General features: G+C 39.1%; 1 protein-coding gene across 1 annotated transcript in view; it reads left to right on the top strand.

Moving 5' to 3' along the window:
- The window catches only part of LOC107035547 (protein sickie), a 127,897-nt gene that overhangs the window by 36,140 nt on the left and 74,097 nt on the right, over positions 1-17,660 (top strand). Inside the window, exons 4-5 of the mRNA XM_015253017.1 lie at positions 302-471; positions 9,990-10,147. Of these exons, the coding sequence (XP_015108503.1) occupies positions 302-471; positions 9,990-10,147 (328 nt within the window). The remainder of the gene's footprint in view (positions 1-301; positions 472-9,989; positions 10,148-17,660) is intronic.

The raw sequence follows: 17,660 nt of genomic DNA, 5'->3' as shown, positions 1-17,660 counted from the left end.
GGGGGGGGGAGCAAAACCATCGCAATTTGCCCGCAAGCCCTGGCGCCCGTTTAATTTGTTAAAAAGCGCATCCAGTCGACACGACCGCCCACCATATACGAGAGAAGTGCAGCGCGGGGCGGGTGGGAGGGGGGGGGAGGGAGACATGAAAGATTGCACTCATCGTCCAACCACTCTGCATTCTGTCCGCATTGCAATGCATACATTCTCATTGTGTAACTTTATTTTCCTCGTTCTCTACAACTTCATTTATTCATGCGCTCATTTTTGTTTTTCATCTCTTCTTTATTTTTTACTGCAGATTGAGAACGTCAGTCTATGTGTGGGCGCACTGCGTGCACTTGGTGCGGATGTCGGTGCAGTTAATCCGGGTGAATTATCAACTGGTACCACCCTTCGCCCTGTACTGGCACTACTATTTGCCCTGTCGAGGCACAAGCAGAGGGCCAAACAGCTTCAGGACATGCCTAGGTAAGTCCCTGTTAATTTACCGACTGACGGCAATAATTACAAATGCAGGTGCCTATATTACCGCTTACTGTGCAAAATGTGCTCTTCATTGTCGACTGTGGTAATGTGAGGGCCGATAATGTAGGGATTTTTTTATCATATCGCGATTTGAATGGAAAACAATTCCATTTCACGTCATTTTATTGCCATCTCTCGTTTAATTAGGAGTTTTACGCGATTTTAATCGAAAAGAAGAAGCAAAAGGGATGAAGATGTTTTTTTTTTTCATCTCGTCAATTCATTGTGATGTACTCATTCATGGAATAAACACAAAGGGCTCGTCGTATCAGGCCGTACTTAACGAAGATTCATGATATCTTTCTCTCGTTTCACTCATAAATGCTGAGCGAGGCTTTAATGGCCAAGAGGTACCCCGTCTCCACTCAAGATTGCAAAAACTCCTCGAAAAACCCTTAAGAAACATTCGCCACGTTTTTTTACATTCTCTTTATTTCTTTCTGTTTCTACTCTCCTCATCTTTACCATCGCTCAAGTGTTTTCTTCCGCTTTTTTGTTCCTTCTTTGTGGAATTTTATTTTTTCCTATTTGAAATACCCTCAACACCCCATCCATTTTGGCGTAGAAAAAGGGTTTTTTCAGGCTTTTTTTGCCCCCTCAACTCGTTAAAGCATGGATCACTCGTGTTTTTCAAGTGACAGTGAGCCACGGGGATTTATATTTTCCGTCAAAAGCCGGAAACAATTCGTATACATTATTATTTCAATCCCTCCTTTAGCTGTTTCCATTTGAATGATGTATACGCGCTAGTCTGTCGCGTTTAATTACAAACAGCCACACGTCGACGGGGATCAATATCTACACGGCAACTCATTAACGTCTCGTTTGTAATCACCTCGCATAACATTACCGCATTTAATCAGTGAAAAATGTTGAGGTAAAATCTCGAGCAAAATATAAACGCAAGCACTTTCAATCTCGATAATTTCCACTGGGAGACGCAGTGAATCTGCACTCATTTTTCCGTGTCTCGGGGGAACGAATGAAACCCCATCGAGGGCTTCAAATGCTTCAATAATCCACTGATTGACTATTCATCCGGGTAAACCCTCCGGAGTGGTTTCTTATAAACTTCTGAATGTTTTTTTATTGAAGTTTCTTCGTCAGGTTCGTCAGACAGAAAGTCAAGTTTTTTTTTATTTTGAGCGAAAGAATTGCCGAGGTATTTTTTACTTCATTGATTCTGGTGTTGAATCCGAGGTGTGCTCTTCAAATTTTTCCAGTGATTTTCACATTCATCTGACTACGTTGTCGCGGGAAAATTGAAATTTCATGGACAGTGTGATGAGAACGCTTTTACGCACTCGTATCGAAATATACTATTTCAACTTTTGCAATCACAATTGCTTCACAATTATGATACTATTAATGTGACGTTCGTTCATGTGACACTCTCAAATGTCATTTTTCAATATGTGAAAATAATCATTCAGACAGTGATATATTATCTAGGATATTTTGAACTATTCGCTGATGATTGATTCTCCTGACTACACGTCAACCGCGACAAATTCCACCCCCTCCTCCCCCCAAAAGTCAACTGGCAATTCACCTCCATCTACCAAAAAACTAGATACCATTCCAGTCCTTGACATTAACATATTAACAATGCTCCATTATGCTCCCGAATCAGTACATGCCTCCCCGCCATCAGCCGCCCAATGTCAGCCCCAAATACCCGACGATTCCGGGCATATTCCGCGTACAACCGAGCCAAACCCAAGCATCACAGAAATATGTGTATTCCCAGTATACCTATGCGTCCACATACACCGTAGAAGGGGTATCCTCCGTTCGGGGGCATTAGCATGAGAATACCCTCGGAAAAAAAAAGATCCTGCGGCTTCTCCGTCACCGGATTGGTCGGATTCACGGGAAAGTCCAGGCGGGCCATTGGCGCGAATGAGCGAAGCGTCGCAACGCGAGGGGGCGATGCGACGGGGAGAGACCAAGCGAGGGAGGCTGCGATTTGTATCGCGAGTGATGGAGCGAGAGGAAGTGATGGCTGAAAAAAGACAGAGTCCAATTGTTGGACCGGCGGGAGCGAGAGAGGGAGAATTTCGGTGCGAGAGAGGGGTGACGAACGAGGGGGGAAACTGAGAGAAAGCCACGTGCTATGGGAACGGTAATGGGGAATATGGCTCGGTTGCTATACTCAGGCCTCGTCAGTTTGTAGCGGGCCAGCGAGATGCCTCAACCCATGGCCAACGCCATGGACTCACTGGATTCACTGTCAAAATTCAAATAACGATAAACTGACGACTACTGTCCGAGCAAACAGTCATCGGACTCTTCCGTGTTTTTGTATTCCATTTGTGATGTTAATACGAATTTTTTACTGCAAATGCATACTCCTGCATTATTGTTAACGATTAGGACCATGCGTTGACCACGTTAAGAGCCGGATGAAGCTAAATATTTAGCGAAACGTTGCACTGTAATTTAATCGACGGCGTGGACTTATTTCTCCATTATCACTATGAACATCTGGTTTGAAGGACGATAAATTACAAGTGACGGAAATGGTTCGGGTTTAGTTTTTGATTTTTTACGATTCGCTGTTTTGAGGTTTATTTTTAGTTTGATTAATTGGTAGCGTGAGTGGCTGGTGGATAAAACGAGTGGTGGACGGTGATCAAGGGCCTCGGGATTTACAGTGAACTTGTGCCGGCGCGCCTGGGTCAATGGCGAAGAGAAGACACAACGCGCCAGTGAAATAATGGAATTGCGGGGGAACATCGCGACTGTGTCAAGTGTATGACTGTATTAATTCTGGATTATTGGAGGTATATCGGGGGAAGTTGATGAGTGTGCGGCGTTAGTTGTGAATTGGGATTATTTGGGGGTTGATTTTGGAGGACGAGGGGTGCGAGATCGACGGGTGAGGTTAGTTTCGAGGTTTAAATATTTGAAAGTGGGCAACAATGGGCAATAGCGGAAGCAGCAGTGCGAGCCGGAAGACACGGAGTTTGCCGAATTCACCGGAGGTGCACAGGTAGGGGATTTTCACTTGTTTCGGGGAAATGGTTGATGGGATCGGGGAATTGGGGAGAAAGAAATGGTAGTGTTGGGGTATGTGGGGTACATTTCAGGAGGCGATTTAATTATGGATTCTAGACGTGAGTTGATGTGTTTAGTTATATCCAAAAACGAATTTTCATTTATTTAATTGTTTATTTCGCGTCGCCTTTGAAATTTTTTACATGAATTTTCCAACGAAAAATTATCTAAATCCAACTATAGATTGGATTTTATTAGAGTACTCTGGAGGTCTTTGTCAATAGCTTGTGGTATTCTTTTCATCTTTGTGATCACTGTTTATTGTCTTGAAGTTCTCAATCCAGACATTTATTCCTCCTGCGATTTTATGAAAGAAAAGAATAAAAATACAATCCACTCCGTTTTGAATTCATTCATTCAGCCATTTCGAGTAGTATAAATCAATGCTGGAAGCTCTTAGTGATTATTTCGAGTCTTCAGTACTTAGTACGGACTATCAAAGATGAAATATAGGAGGGGCGAGGCAGAGGGGAATTATCTAAATGGGAAGTAATCGAAATTGTAGAGGATTAATTTAATTATGTTTTCTAGAAATCCGTCTGTGGTTAGTTATACTCAAAAAAGAATTTTGATTTCTTTATTTATCCATTCTACATGGCCTTTGAAATTTTTCATACGAATTTCTCAATGAAAAATTCCCTAAATTCAAGTATAGATCTACTTTTATTAGAGGACTCTGAAGTTCTTCGTCATTAGGTCAGGATTTTCTTCTCATCTTTTCGATTTTATGCAAGGAAAGGAGTGAAAAATTAAAAAAATAAAATAAAAGTACAATCCACTCCATTTACATTTTTTTATTCAGCCATTTCGAATAATATAAATCAATGCTGGAAGCTCTTAGTGATCATTTCGAGTCTTCAGTACTTCAGATGTTCCAAACATACCTATAATTACATTCAATGGTCGATAGCATGGACTATCCGAGATAAAATAACGCAGGGATGAGGCAGAGGGGAATCATCCAAATGGGAAGTAAGTGGAAAAAATGGAAAACCAGATGCCACAGCCCCTGTATGAATATATCGCCCCCCAGAGGCGTTTTAGTGTGAAGACCGGTTGGGATCCCTACTCAACACCTTTTTCACACCAATAGCCCGGGTATTTCTGCAGCATTACGGATCCCTGGACTCTCCTCCACTCTCTGGGAGAGATACTCTTGCGTGTTCCAAAAGAATTTCTCGTAGTCTTTTTTAAAAAAAATTTTTTTAATGTGAAAAATGGGAGTGATACTTATGGGAATATCCTGACGGAAACGAAGTGGTTGCACGCAGAAGGGGGGCTGGAGAGCCTGTACTGGGCAAGTGGGAGGACCGGTCGTCCGGACGTCCATGGACAACCGGGTTTCCAATAAAATTCACACTGGGTACATGGGAGTCAGGAGTGTATATCGCTGGTGTGTGTACACGCTTGGCTGAACAGTTATGGTTGTATGGTTTATGGTGACCACTCGGTGGGATTATCCGACGTGTGAATTGTTTCTTTGTTACGATGGCAGTTCTAATTTTATTAGGAACGAATTGAATTGAATTACAGGTATTGAGAAAAGTTAAGCTGTAATTTCACGAGATAGACTATTGGAAAAAAATGACATTTCAGAAAATTCAATTATGTTGAATAATATTCATTTATTTTTTATTTATTCATCTCTGGTGTTACAAACGTTTTCGTTTTACACCTATGTATGCCTCCTCCTCTCCTTAATGATTCTGTTGAACAACATAATTGAATTAAAAATTTAGATTTCCATTGATTTTTCGCACCCTCAAATTATTGCACGAAAAAATATGATATTACAAAAATATTAATTATTTAAATTAATTGAAACAAATGTATGGTTATTCCTGCAGAAACCAAGTCATTAACAATGAAACATTCCAGAACTACATATTGATCTCCTTTCTCATTTTAAAACAAAAAGTATCAATTCAAAAGGGACCGTTCACGGTTCGATTATTCAGTTCCCCCTTTGATAAGAATAAAACGAAAAAAAATCCAGGGAGAAGTTTTTCCCTCCTTTGTTTGAGAAATAACTGAGGGATGAGGAGGGATAAAGGCGAATAAAAACGAGGAACGAGCTTTCCTGGAAAAGAAGCCAGAGAAACGGTGGATACTCAAAGGAGGTTCACGGTCGATTCACGCGAGCACGTGGGGATATAAATGTCCAACGCTTTCATTTCTCACTTTCGATGTTTTTCACAGTTTTTCCTCTTCTTTTTTCACTTCTTCGTGCATTTTTTTAATGACAGTTGGGATTTTCACCAATTAGGTATGTCTGGATGGGGGAAAATGCATGTCCATAAATATATTGAATATTGGACATTAATTTGCTCGTAAATACGTCAAGAAAATTGGACTCCTGTGAATTTCACAATTTTCTTCCATTCTCCCATACACTGGGAGAAAAAATGAGCTGTGCCGAAAAATTGTATGTTTCATGGGAAAATATTTGATGGAGTGGAACAGATTCACTTGAGGGAAATTAATCAGCTTGATAGAAGGAAATTTAACATCTTTCACAAAAATTAAATTTTTGTCGCGATCATCAGAAATATCCCTGGAAGAATTGAATTTCTGTTAGATCTCCGTAAGACTTCTCTTGAAGTTTTATTAGAATTCTATTAAAAAATTCTATTGCAGATTATGCAACTTTACCGTGTCATTGTATTAAAAAATATTTGATGAAAAAAGCCAATAGATTTATATTTTCGGGGTTCGTCGCACAATTTTTAACAGAGAATAGGTACAATTAATTTTTCTATTAAGGGTTTATGATCTCATTCTCCCCCCTATCTCACCATATTATTGCAGCCCTACAACCCCCATATTTTCACTTTTATTGCTTCATTTAAAATATTCCCTGTTTCTCTCACTCCGCAGCATCAATAATAACTCGACCTCTTTATTTAGCATACGAGTTCAAAGACACCCCGCGGGTCACGGAGAGTGAGTCAATGTTTTCAATGTTGAATGGGTTGGTAAGGAGAAAATAGATTTTACCGTACAGCCACTAACGCATTATATACTCGAGGCTTAGAGTCATGTGAAGTAAACTCCGAGTCATTTATCTCTCCATATCTTGCAAATTTGTTTTAGAATGATTTTTATTCGTTTCTGGAACTGGCAGGGCGCGGGAGGAGGAGGGAGAGGTCGGTTTAAAATTGGACGGAGGGTGTTGGTAACGTACACATGGAGACGGGTTTACTTCTTGAGAGGAAGAAAAAAATTTAGCGTCATGAGAATGCCTGCAGTCGCCCGGCAATTATCCGTAATTGCACGAATGAATTAGCCGGCTCGTTCACGCGAGACATTCCCCACCCATTCTTGGCCTTAAGTGTCTCATCTACTCAGTCGCTTGGTTTAGGGGGATTCGATCAATTTTTGAGAGGCGATTCGAGTTATTGCAGGGTCTCGGAGGACCGGGGGATCTGGGTGTGGGGTGTGGGAGGAAGATTGCTACTTGGAATATTGTCGTTTTGGAAAATGAGCCCCGGAAAAAGTAATGCCTGAAATTAAGACGGTTTCGTCTCCCCTTTTTAAGACGATTATGTCCCCGAATTCATGCCATTTTTTGTGAGGGTGAGACTCTCGAAATTTGAGTCATTTTTCCGTTTGGGAATATTCACGCAAAACGAATTTAGATTATTACGGTTTCAGTCTCAAATTCAGACATTAAGATATGCATTCTAGACATTCTGAGTGTCTAATTTGTTTTTTAAATACTTCATTCATTTTTTCTCAATGGGTGATCGTATTATATGGAAAGAGCCAATAATTATTTTTACTGATAATTATGGTTATGTGAAAAATTACGGTTAAGTAGAATTTGAAGGGAATTAGGAGAACAAGGCAGAAGAAAATTGTTGTGATCAAAAATACTGATAATACTATGTCTGAAATCATTTGACATCTCCCAGAAATAAATACATAAGTCTTAATATTTTAAATGTCCAGCAAACGTCTTGTTGTTATATAAAAAAAACGTCTTATTTTGAGATACTCGACATTTCGATCATCACAAAGTTATCCGACAAGACCCATTTTTCTGTCTAATGTCTTGAATTAAGACCTCCTGAAGATAGCGCTTTTTACAGGGCGTCTCATCTACCCAACCGCTCGGTTTAGGGGTTTCGATCAATTTTTGAGAGGTTATTCAAGTTATTATAGCGTCTCGGAGGGCCGTTGGGGCCTGGGTGTGGGAGCTATATTGCTACTCGGAATATTGTCGTTTCCGAGAATGAGGGTGGGAGGTGCATATGCAGAATACATTGAGAATTGGATGCATGCATTAGAGATGAGTGCGAAATTAGAACGTGTGTAGGCAAATGGAGGAGACTTTTGTCTGGGATATTAATAATGCAATTTTTATCAGCGAAGATAGAGACGGAATAATTGTAGAGGAGGAAATGCCGGGTTTAGGGAAATGCCGAGGAGTTGATAATTTTTATTCTCAGGAATTAGCTTGGAATATTCAAATTGGGGGAATTGAGATGCAGATCTTTGAAATGTTCTTGCGATTGGAATCTTTATTTTCTTCATATCCATCTGAAGCATTTCTACCATAATTATCTAATTAGTTTAAATAATACGTTCATTTCCGTAACAACAATAGACAAAATTGAATTGAAATTTTGCTGAAATTTTTTTCACTGTTGGAAATTCAAAACAATTTTCATCATCTTTTCCCTTTTTCCATTATTATAGAGTGACTTCTGTTCCCAATAATTTACAAAATTATACCGACAAGATTAATTCCATTATTTTCAACCAGAAATTTTATTCTCATTAATTAAAAAAGCCGCATATCCTCTCAGAATTCCCTCGTGAAAAAAATTCTGCAGTCCCATTAGAGACCAACAAATGATTGTAAATCCATTCGTTCTTGGTCTTGAGTCGGTGAATCGCACCATTGAATCCCCGAATGGATATCATCTTGCGTTAGACGGCGGTTGGGATCGATACGACAGTGAAATTCCAGGCGCCCTGTGTATCTCCCCTCCCAGTAACCGTACCTCATTTGAACAAGCCAAGTGGACCTGGAGGGTTTAGACGACGTGTATATAGGGGCCCCCTGTGTACAAGATGTACATGCATCAGGTAATTGGTAAAATCCTCGGGTCCATGTAGAGACCCCCATCCGTCCGTCGTTTCATTATTCCCCGAATCCTACCTGTACGAGACAAAGAGACACTCAGCGCTCATTTAAAGTTGACGATTTTGAAAACAATATTGTGGGCTCGGTATTCATTTTCATCGGCCCACACTTGGCTTTTACACCCACACGCCGGCATAATGGACACTCTGTTTTTGGTTGAGAAAGAGAGGAAGAGGAGTTGGGACTGGAAAAATGAAGAGACACGGATCTAAAGTGAAATTGTGAATGCGTCCGGTGTTGGGGACCTCTATTATTATGGAGAGACATTTATATTTACATTTCTCGGGGCGTGCCAGCTGGCCGTGTGTGCACACACACTGGGTCTCGTTGTTCTCTATCACCTCGGGAGTATAGTCGAGGATTCTTTATCTTTGACAATGGCTGTCTCGTTTGTTGATACTCTCACGCCCTTTGTACCTGTTTGTAAAAATGTAAACGTGCGTGTTTAGATTCGGAGGCGAGGTGGTTTTCAATTTTCGTGTGCGACGGGGTGGGGCTCATGCGAGGGGATAAGGTGAGGGTCTTGCTGGGGATCGAACCGGTTTAAGAGCTGGAGGATTGAGTGGAGTTTTGCTTCCCGATGAACGCTTTATAATCGTTCAAATTTAAGTTTTGGATTTTTTGGGTTATATTGCCCCAGTATGATCCAGAGTTTTTCTTCAATCGTTCGCTAATGACTGGATGGAATTGAATATTTTTCTTCAAATGCAGGTATTGTTGAGCCCTATCCATCGCCATTAATTAAATTTTAATTTATCGATTTTATTGGCAATAAAATCGCTGAATTTTGGAATTTTTCACTCGTTAACTTTCCCAATCGCAAACCCCCAATAATGGCCCCTAAAAATTGACGAAAGAAAATGAAAACTTCCCCAAGAGCAATGTAATAATAATCCACTCCTGTTTATCTCCACAATCGGCCAGTTGACATGCTCTCGTGAGCATTTCGTCAATGGGTACCAGCCCGATGGTGTCAGGAATTGGAATGTTTGGTGGAGGCGTGGAACGGAATATTAAATAGCCCACGAAACACAAAAGACCGGGGTAAACGCCGCGAACGTGAGAATTCGTGGGATTCAGATGCGCTCATGGGGGGTTGATGATGAATCATTTAGATGAACTGCCGTTGTGACTCACCCTGATTTCGTTCACCACCGGAGAGTCATTGTTCGGGGCCCATTGTTGATCAGCACGACGACTGAAGTGTTTTATATAGATTTTCAATCTTGTTTTATCTGCTTTTTTCCAGACTACCGTCGCCCTACAACAAGCAGTCGGGAGGGGGGGGAGTCATTGGTGGTGGCGTTGGCACGAGTATTCCCCTGCCTGCCACTGTTGCAGCCACGAGGAGATGCCCCCCGGACAAGGTCAGACCGGCCCCTGGCCCGCAACATCAAACACAGCTCGGTAAGTCTCATCTAATTTTCCTCGTCTCTTTCTGCTCTTGTGTTTGGGGTTGGGGATGCACTAGTGGGACAGTCTCTGCAGTGAGATCAAAGTATTAATCGTGTTTTTTTTGTCATTAAATTCCGGGCAAATATAATTTTGCCCAAATACGAATTTCGATTGCGAACAAATGATTTTTACAGTGGAAAATTGATTATTTCTAAATTATTTATTGAAAATGTTGGCAATTGTTAAATTATTTCATAAATCTTCCTCCGAAAATCATTGCTGAAAAAATAGCCAAAGTACTTGGATATCCTTAACGCTTTTTTCTCCCCGGTGAAAAATAATAACATTTCTCTTAGTAATTCAAATTAAATGGAATTTAATTGACACTCTCAGAAGTGAATGAAAGATATTCTTGCAAGTGCAGGGACTGTACCACTTGGATATCCTCAATGCCAAATGACTTTTATACGACGAATACCTCCAACTTGCCGTGATTTCTGTTTGAATTTCAATTATTCGAAGGAGAATTTACGACTTGGTGCCCTTGAATAGTCAAAGAGCCCATGAATTCATGCGTTTCGCCAGGCGATCATAAAGGCAGAAGTTTCCCAGACGTTTTTCCACTTTTCCCTTCCGTTTATTTTTATTTTCCGTCGTTTATTTTTCCGTCAGTATTTCTTGCCTTTTTCCGGGGTGACTTTCAGACGAAGAGTTGAGAAAGATTTAATGGCCTGCAACTCACTCCACGCTTCCTGATATGAGTAGAAATTTTTCCTCCATTATCAAGTTTTTTTTTGTAGGGAGAGAATGAAATGAAATTATTGATGAAAGTTGTAATCCCAAAGAGGCTTTGGCCCATTCACCTCTTGTTTTCTTTGCTTTCGGCGGTGTAATTGCGGGGGGGTATGGCAGAATGGAAAATTACTTCTGGAGTTCTTTTATTCTGCTCGGGGAAACCCAGCCACAAGGAGTCTCTCGCATTGAGTCATTCGCGATTGGATGCCACATCACGATCTTGTGGGATATCATCCATTGACAAGCTTTTTGGGGCTCTCAGAGGGACAGCCAGTTCATAATTCACTTGATTTTTTTATCTTACCCAGGGTCATTATTCCGTCACCTCAGATGTTTGTAGCAATTTAAAAAATATAAAGAATATTTAATAATTAATAAAATTAAAATAATTAATTATTCATTATTATTTTTTTTTTATAAATAATTAAATATTAATTATTGAATTGAAATTCAACTTTAATCAATTTGCTGATAATTTAAGGGGGAAATGAGTGGAATATATGTGATTTTGCAATCACAAAATTTTCTTGAATTTCAATGAAAATATCGTTTAACCAAAATTTCTGGGAATTGGCACATGAGTAAAAATAATAAAAATAAAAAAAACTAATTTCGCTTTGACTCATCCGCGATTGAATGCCACATCACGACCTTGCGGGAGATATCATCCCTTGACGATGTTTTTGGGGCTCTCGCAAGAAGGGTACTCTACTGATCCATCGTGGAGATGTGACTCCCATCGGGTGGATCTTTTTCGGGAACAGAGAAGTTTAATCACGGGAGACGCTGACGGCAAAGCCCCTCCATTAGCAGCTATTAGTCGATGCCTCATCTTGATAGAGCGTTGAGAAATTGTCAGGGGGGGGGAGCAAAAATGTCGGATTAGTTTCTCATTTGGCGATGTGGAGGGGATGGGGTTAGAGGGTCCAGATGGGAGTATATTGTGTCGGAGATGAACAAACATTTGTTTCAGTTCCAAAGGTTTTGATTCTCAATTTTATTGGGGAAAAGAAACATTTCTGTTTGATATGAGGCAATCAATAGTTCATTTTAGCAAATTTTTGGGGAGAATTTATATTTATATTTTATTAAAGAGGAAATTTATAGTGTTTCGAAATATGAATAAATGTTTTAATTTCGAAAAAATTATAATTTGTAAATTAATCTTTACAAAAATTGATAATCTCTAAAAATTACATTCTTTCAATTATTTTTTAATTTAATGAAAGCTCTGATATTTAACTCCAAACGTTAAAAGAGATTAAGCGAAAAGAAGATATCTCAATTTTAATGAAAAAATCATTAAAGTGAAAAATTCCCTTTAATATTATTCACAAAATAAAATTCCAGAGTGTGAAATTATTTCAAGCCCCCTGATATTTCACCCGACGTTTCAATTCAATTAATCCCGGAGCCTATTCACAATTCTTCCCATGATCAATCCAAAAAAATCATTAGCCCCCAAAGAAAAATTCCGCCCTAGACCGAATGAAAATACATCTGCATGCTCCCACAAAAATTAATCCTCCCGGCTCTATCCAGCATTCCCCTTTGCCTCTCTCATCTGAGAGTCACTCTCAAACGCGAAGTGCGACCATTAGTCGTTCCGCGGATAGCTTTTAACAACTCCCTCCCTCGGTCTGCATTAAATTTCGGGTCTATCCATAAACTTGAGAGGAATGGTATCCCCAGCCGGGTATTTCCGAAACCTTTCCTACCTATCCCAGCTTAAATGGCCAGTACTTTTTCATGGTACATAATGGTAGCCTCACTGTACTTGTCAGTAACACATTCGGACGGGTTTTTCATTTTAATGTGTGAGTGTGATACATTGTGTCCATTGAGACCGCGACGCTGTGTTGCAATATTACGCTCCACAGTGGTTGTAACCCAGGATGTTGGAGAAAGTGAAAGGGACTATGTGAAAGTGGGGGATAGGATCCCCCATGTGCGTCGGGGGGGTGGCACCCCTTTCCGCTAGGATTTATACTTTGCCTCTCACTCGGTTCTGTCGACTGCTAGGTATATTTCAGGGGTCGCTCGTGCCCAGATGTGCACGCGCCCAACTCCCCCGGGGGTCCTCTGTTCTACTCAACTCACTCTCCATCTCTGCACTACTTTTTTTTCAAATTTGTTTCATTGGAATGGAAATTCTTGAATTGAGAATATTCTCTCTTGCCTTTGTTTTCGTCTTGTGTTCGTAGTGTTGGGAAGAAATTGAAATGTCAGAGAGTGTTGACGGGGGATTTTTGGGAGAGTGACGTTGAATTCTATTCGTGAGGGGAAAAATCATAACATTTCAAATTTCACTAGAAATTTCATGAATTTTCAGTTTTGAGCAACAGGCAGACGAGGATTCCCCAAATTACTTGAATTTCTAGTGAATGACTATCAAGTTCCATTGATTTTTCCATAAAATTTCTAATTTTAAACTGCAATGAAATGAACATTTCCAAAAAATGTGAATTTTTCTTAATTTGTTAAGAAAAAAATCTTAATTCGTTTAAATTGCAATTTTTAGATAAATTTCACGAACAATAATTAAAACAAAAATAATTGTCGTCTATTTTCCGCCTAGAAATGAGTAAAGCCCACCGAGCCATTTTTTCCCTAAAAAAATCTCCAATTAATTACAAATTTAACAATTCAATTCAACAAATTCATCTGCTTTTATTCGCATGATTTTTTTTTGAGCATTTTTTAAAACCTTTCATTATGGAAATAGAATTTGCACCGATGCTCTGGGAAAATACGTCCTACATGTCGGAAATTTCGCTTTCATGTTCAATGAAATATCTTGAATTCAGCGATGAGTGAAAAACGGTGGGAGGGGAGTTTCAATCAATGCACGGTGGTGATGTGTGTTGGCTTATTCAATTTGGGTAGTTTGAACTCGTGACGACGCTGGGATCAAAGAGCTCTGTGCAACTACGGGGTCGAATGGATGCAAATGGTGGAATTAAAACTGACGAGGCAAGAGTGTATGAGCTGAAATCCAGTTGCAAATATTGGAGGGGTTGCTGTTTGTTTATTCATCAGCTCGGATTTTTGTCAATGTCTGGGGGGGGGGGGGGGGGGGGATTTCATTTTCAATTTTTTCTAATCGCTCAGACTTTTGTTTTAGATTTTTTTCATTGAAGTCGACATTTAGATGATAAATGTTAGAAAATTGATGACAGGGTCTCGTAGGTAAACGCTTAATTTTCCCATAAACAAATATCTATTTAGAAAGGGGAGGGAAGTTGCATAATTTTGAATGAAATTAAAAAATTCAACAGTCTTCACTAATGAAAAATTTTTCTGGAACTCCTGTCGTCCTTTTTTACTTGCCACCCCATAAACTTGATAATTCTCCGGGGTCCTCTCTTATCTCTCCGGAACTTGGATACCACTTGGCCTCCCTTTTCCGTTGTACTACCCACCGAGTGGAGTAGAAGTGAAGATGAAACGATTTTCCAAGGGAAGAAGAGGGGGATAAGGAGAGGAAGGGCATAAAAGGAGGAACGAATGAAAATTGTAGTGCGCCAGCTGCCTCTTCTGCCCTCTCGCTCAAAAATCCGCGTGTGACAAAGTCGGGGAGATACAAGGTTACACTTTGCGACGTGCTGAGGGGTAAAACTCGGCTTTACAGCCACTTGGAATAATAATGATTAGGAGGAAATGTTGAGTTAACATCCAGGTGGTCTTGAGAAATTCAATTTCCTGATGTGCAGGGAGAGAATTTTTTAGGTAAAAAATTGGCTAGGTGGGGTTTACTCATTTCTAGGCGGAAATTGGACGAAAATTATTTTCGTGAAATTCATTTACAAATTGCAATTTAAAGAAATTAAAATTTTTATTTTTTAGAACAATTTAAGAAAAATTTAGACTTTTTGGAAATGTTTATAATGTTGTAGTTTAAAATTAGAAATTTTATGGAGAAGTCACTGGAAATTGTAAATTTCGGTTTATCTATTCTATTAAAGTGGAAAATTCAGGTGAATATATTCTTGATTTTTCCATTGATTGAAAATTTAGTGGAATTTCGTTGAGAATTAATACGTTTTTTATTGAATAATTGATTAACAATAAATATTTTACCTCGGAAATGATCCTTTTAAATTCTTCAAAAAGTATTCATATTCAGAATACGTAAAGAATGAAATAAATGACTGAATAAATCGACAAATGAAAGTAAATAAATAAACATATTCTGTAACAATTTAAGACAGTAAAATAAATTTATACTCGAAATATCGAAATCAATCTCACGCCGAAAAAAATAATCATCTGTAAAAACAAATAAATATCTCACCGATAAGCATGTCTCATGCCAAAGCAATTCGAGATGTGTCATTCCCACAAAGGAACGCAGAGAACTAAAAAAAATCGTTTAAACGACCTATAAAACTCGTTGTAATTTCGCAGTGCACCTAAGACCCCTAAACATTCCCTAACGATGAGTCTTTATGTCCTCGGGTTAGTGGCAATCGGCCTGGAATCTTTCAACCGGTAATTCGGGAAACGTTACCCGTTTGGAAAGCCAAACGAGGGGTTCGAAGTTGCCCGAGGCGAGTAAAGCACGTTCGTCATCGCATTCACAATATATTTCGCTTCGCGCCAACCAACGTTTTAACTTCGAGATACCCTAACAACGAATGGATTGAGGGAGAGGGATGTGTGGAGGGAAGATAAATAGAGGAATTGGTATAAACATGAGGATAATTTATCTTTTCAATTTTATGACTTCATTTTACGTTGTTTTCTAAAAGTTATTCTCTTATTAATGAGCATTAATTGATGAGAAATTTATTTATTGATCCATTAAAGTTTATCAATCAATTAATTAATGATAATAGTATATTCTTCTAATGTTATTATCTCTATTAAAAATTGATGTAATCTTCAATTAAGTAATTCAAGCACAACAAATGATTTTTTTTCAATTATTCCATTATTAATGATCATGAATTGATTGAAATGGACTTCGCTGCTTAATTCAAAATAATCCAACTATAAGAAGACTAAAAAAATGACAAAATGAATAAATTGATGATAATCATAATTTATTAAATAATCAGATTATTATTTAATTCAAGAATTTAAACAGTTGTTTTAAAATATTGAATGCAAAGTTAAAAAATTGCCCCAAAAAAATTTGAAAACTAAACACTAGGTCTTTAACCCCACCTAAAAAATAATCTTCCTCAGGGGATAGAACCTCTTTAAATCCCATCTAAAAATACCCAGCACGAGACTGGTCACGGCTGGACGTTAAACTTCAGGAAAACGATGAAAAAAGATGAGAGTGAAAAGTTGACAAAAGGCTGAGGGGGGTGAGAAAGAATAACGACGAAAGTAGAATGAAATGCATCGTTCTACCAGGAACATGCATCACCAACGGGTTAGTAATTTAAATGGTGATTATAAATAACACCCGCTAGTTCATTTCTCTCAAGTTCTCCTCAGTATAATTAGCCACAAACATTTCCAGTGTTATATATCGGAGTTCCACCCAGCAAGCTGAGCGCTTTGTCCCAAGGTTTATACACACGCGGATTTAATTTTGATGCTTCAGGCTTATCTTACTTCACTCGTATCCCCAGTATATTGCTCAGCACGTTTGAGAGTTGTCGAGGCGAGAGATGGGTTTATTCGGGGGAGAGTAATTAGTTGAATCAGGGAGAGAACTTTGTTATGAAATTTATTTCTATATTTGATGCTTAGAAATTTGGTTGGGGTGGGATTTCTGGAGAATTTTACGTCAGTTCTATTGAATGGGAATTTATGCAATACTCATTCATACTGTTAGGAAAAATTTATATTCTGTAGACTGGTAACTTTCAGGAGAATGGCATATTGAATTTAATTTGGGAAGAAAAAATCATGAATTTTCAAATTTCATGGAAAATTTAAGGAAATTCCAAAATTTTGAGCAGCAGGAAGACGAGAATTCCCGAAATTGTTAAAAAATGAATTTTAAAAAACAATGTTGTGTAAAATGCAATTTGAATGACGCTGATTATTCATGATTTTTTTTTTAATTTTCCTCATCCAATTTAATTGACAAATTTGATGATTAAAAATGCTTAAATGGAAAAGATACTTTGATATCCTCAATTCTACCGAACTTGATCCTCCCATCATCCACAGCTCCAGAAAAATATCTAGGTCTCCCCATTCATTACCCCTATCTCTCCCCTCCTCTCCCCTCTACGCAAAACTTGCAGTCCCCTAAAATTTATCCACCTCTCAACCTCCAAATATAACCCGGGATTTAATTTTCCCGTTCAACTTCATCGCACCGCACACTCCCGGATGCGCCCAACAAATTTATCATGCCCAACTTTCATTGCACAGCCGGCGGGGCTCTCTCTCTCGAGAGTCTCAAATCTTGACAGGTTCATCGTAGAATATTCACCACGTGCTGAAAAAATATGAGAGATTTTTTTCCCAGGGATAGAGGAACTGGACAGAATGAAAAAAAAGGTCCACGCGCCCTTTCAAGATCCCTCGGCGCTCGAGCATCGCAGTGCAAATATAAACATTGAACTGAATAAAAAGGATGGGAGGGGGGGGGATGTATGCATTTTTGCTGAGGTACACGCCGAGAGCTCTCTCCCACGGGGAAGACTCTCGCGCGATGCTCCCGAGATTTCTGTCGTTTTCACTAACACTTTTTCCGCGTTTTCATTTTTTTTTTATCGTGAAAAAAATGTAGAGTGAGACAACAACCAGGTGAGGGTGTGCT

The sequence above is a fragment of the Diachasma alloeum genome, unplaced genomic scaffold, assembly GCF_001412515.2.
Source record: "Diachasma alloeum isolate Michigan unplaced genomic scaffold, Dall2.0 Dall_scaffold_00199, whole genome shotgun sequence".
NCBI lineage: Eukaryota > Metazoa > Arthropoda > Insecta > Hymenoptera > Braconidae > Diachasma > Diachasma alloeum.
The sequence above is the reverse complement of the archived record's forward strand: the minus strand, read 5'-3'. Positions and strand labels throughout refer to the sequence as shown.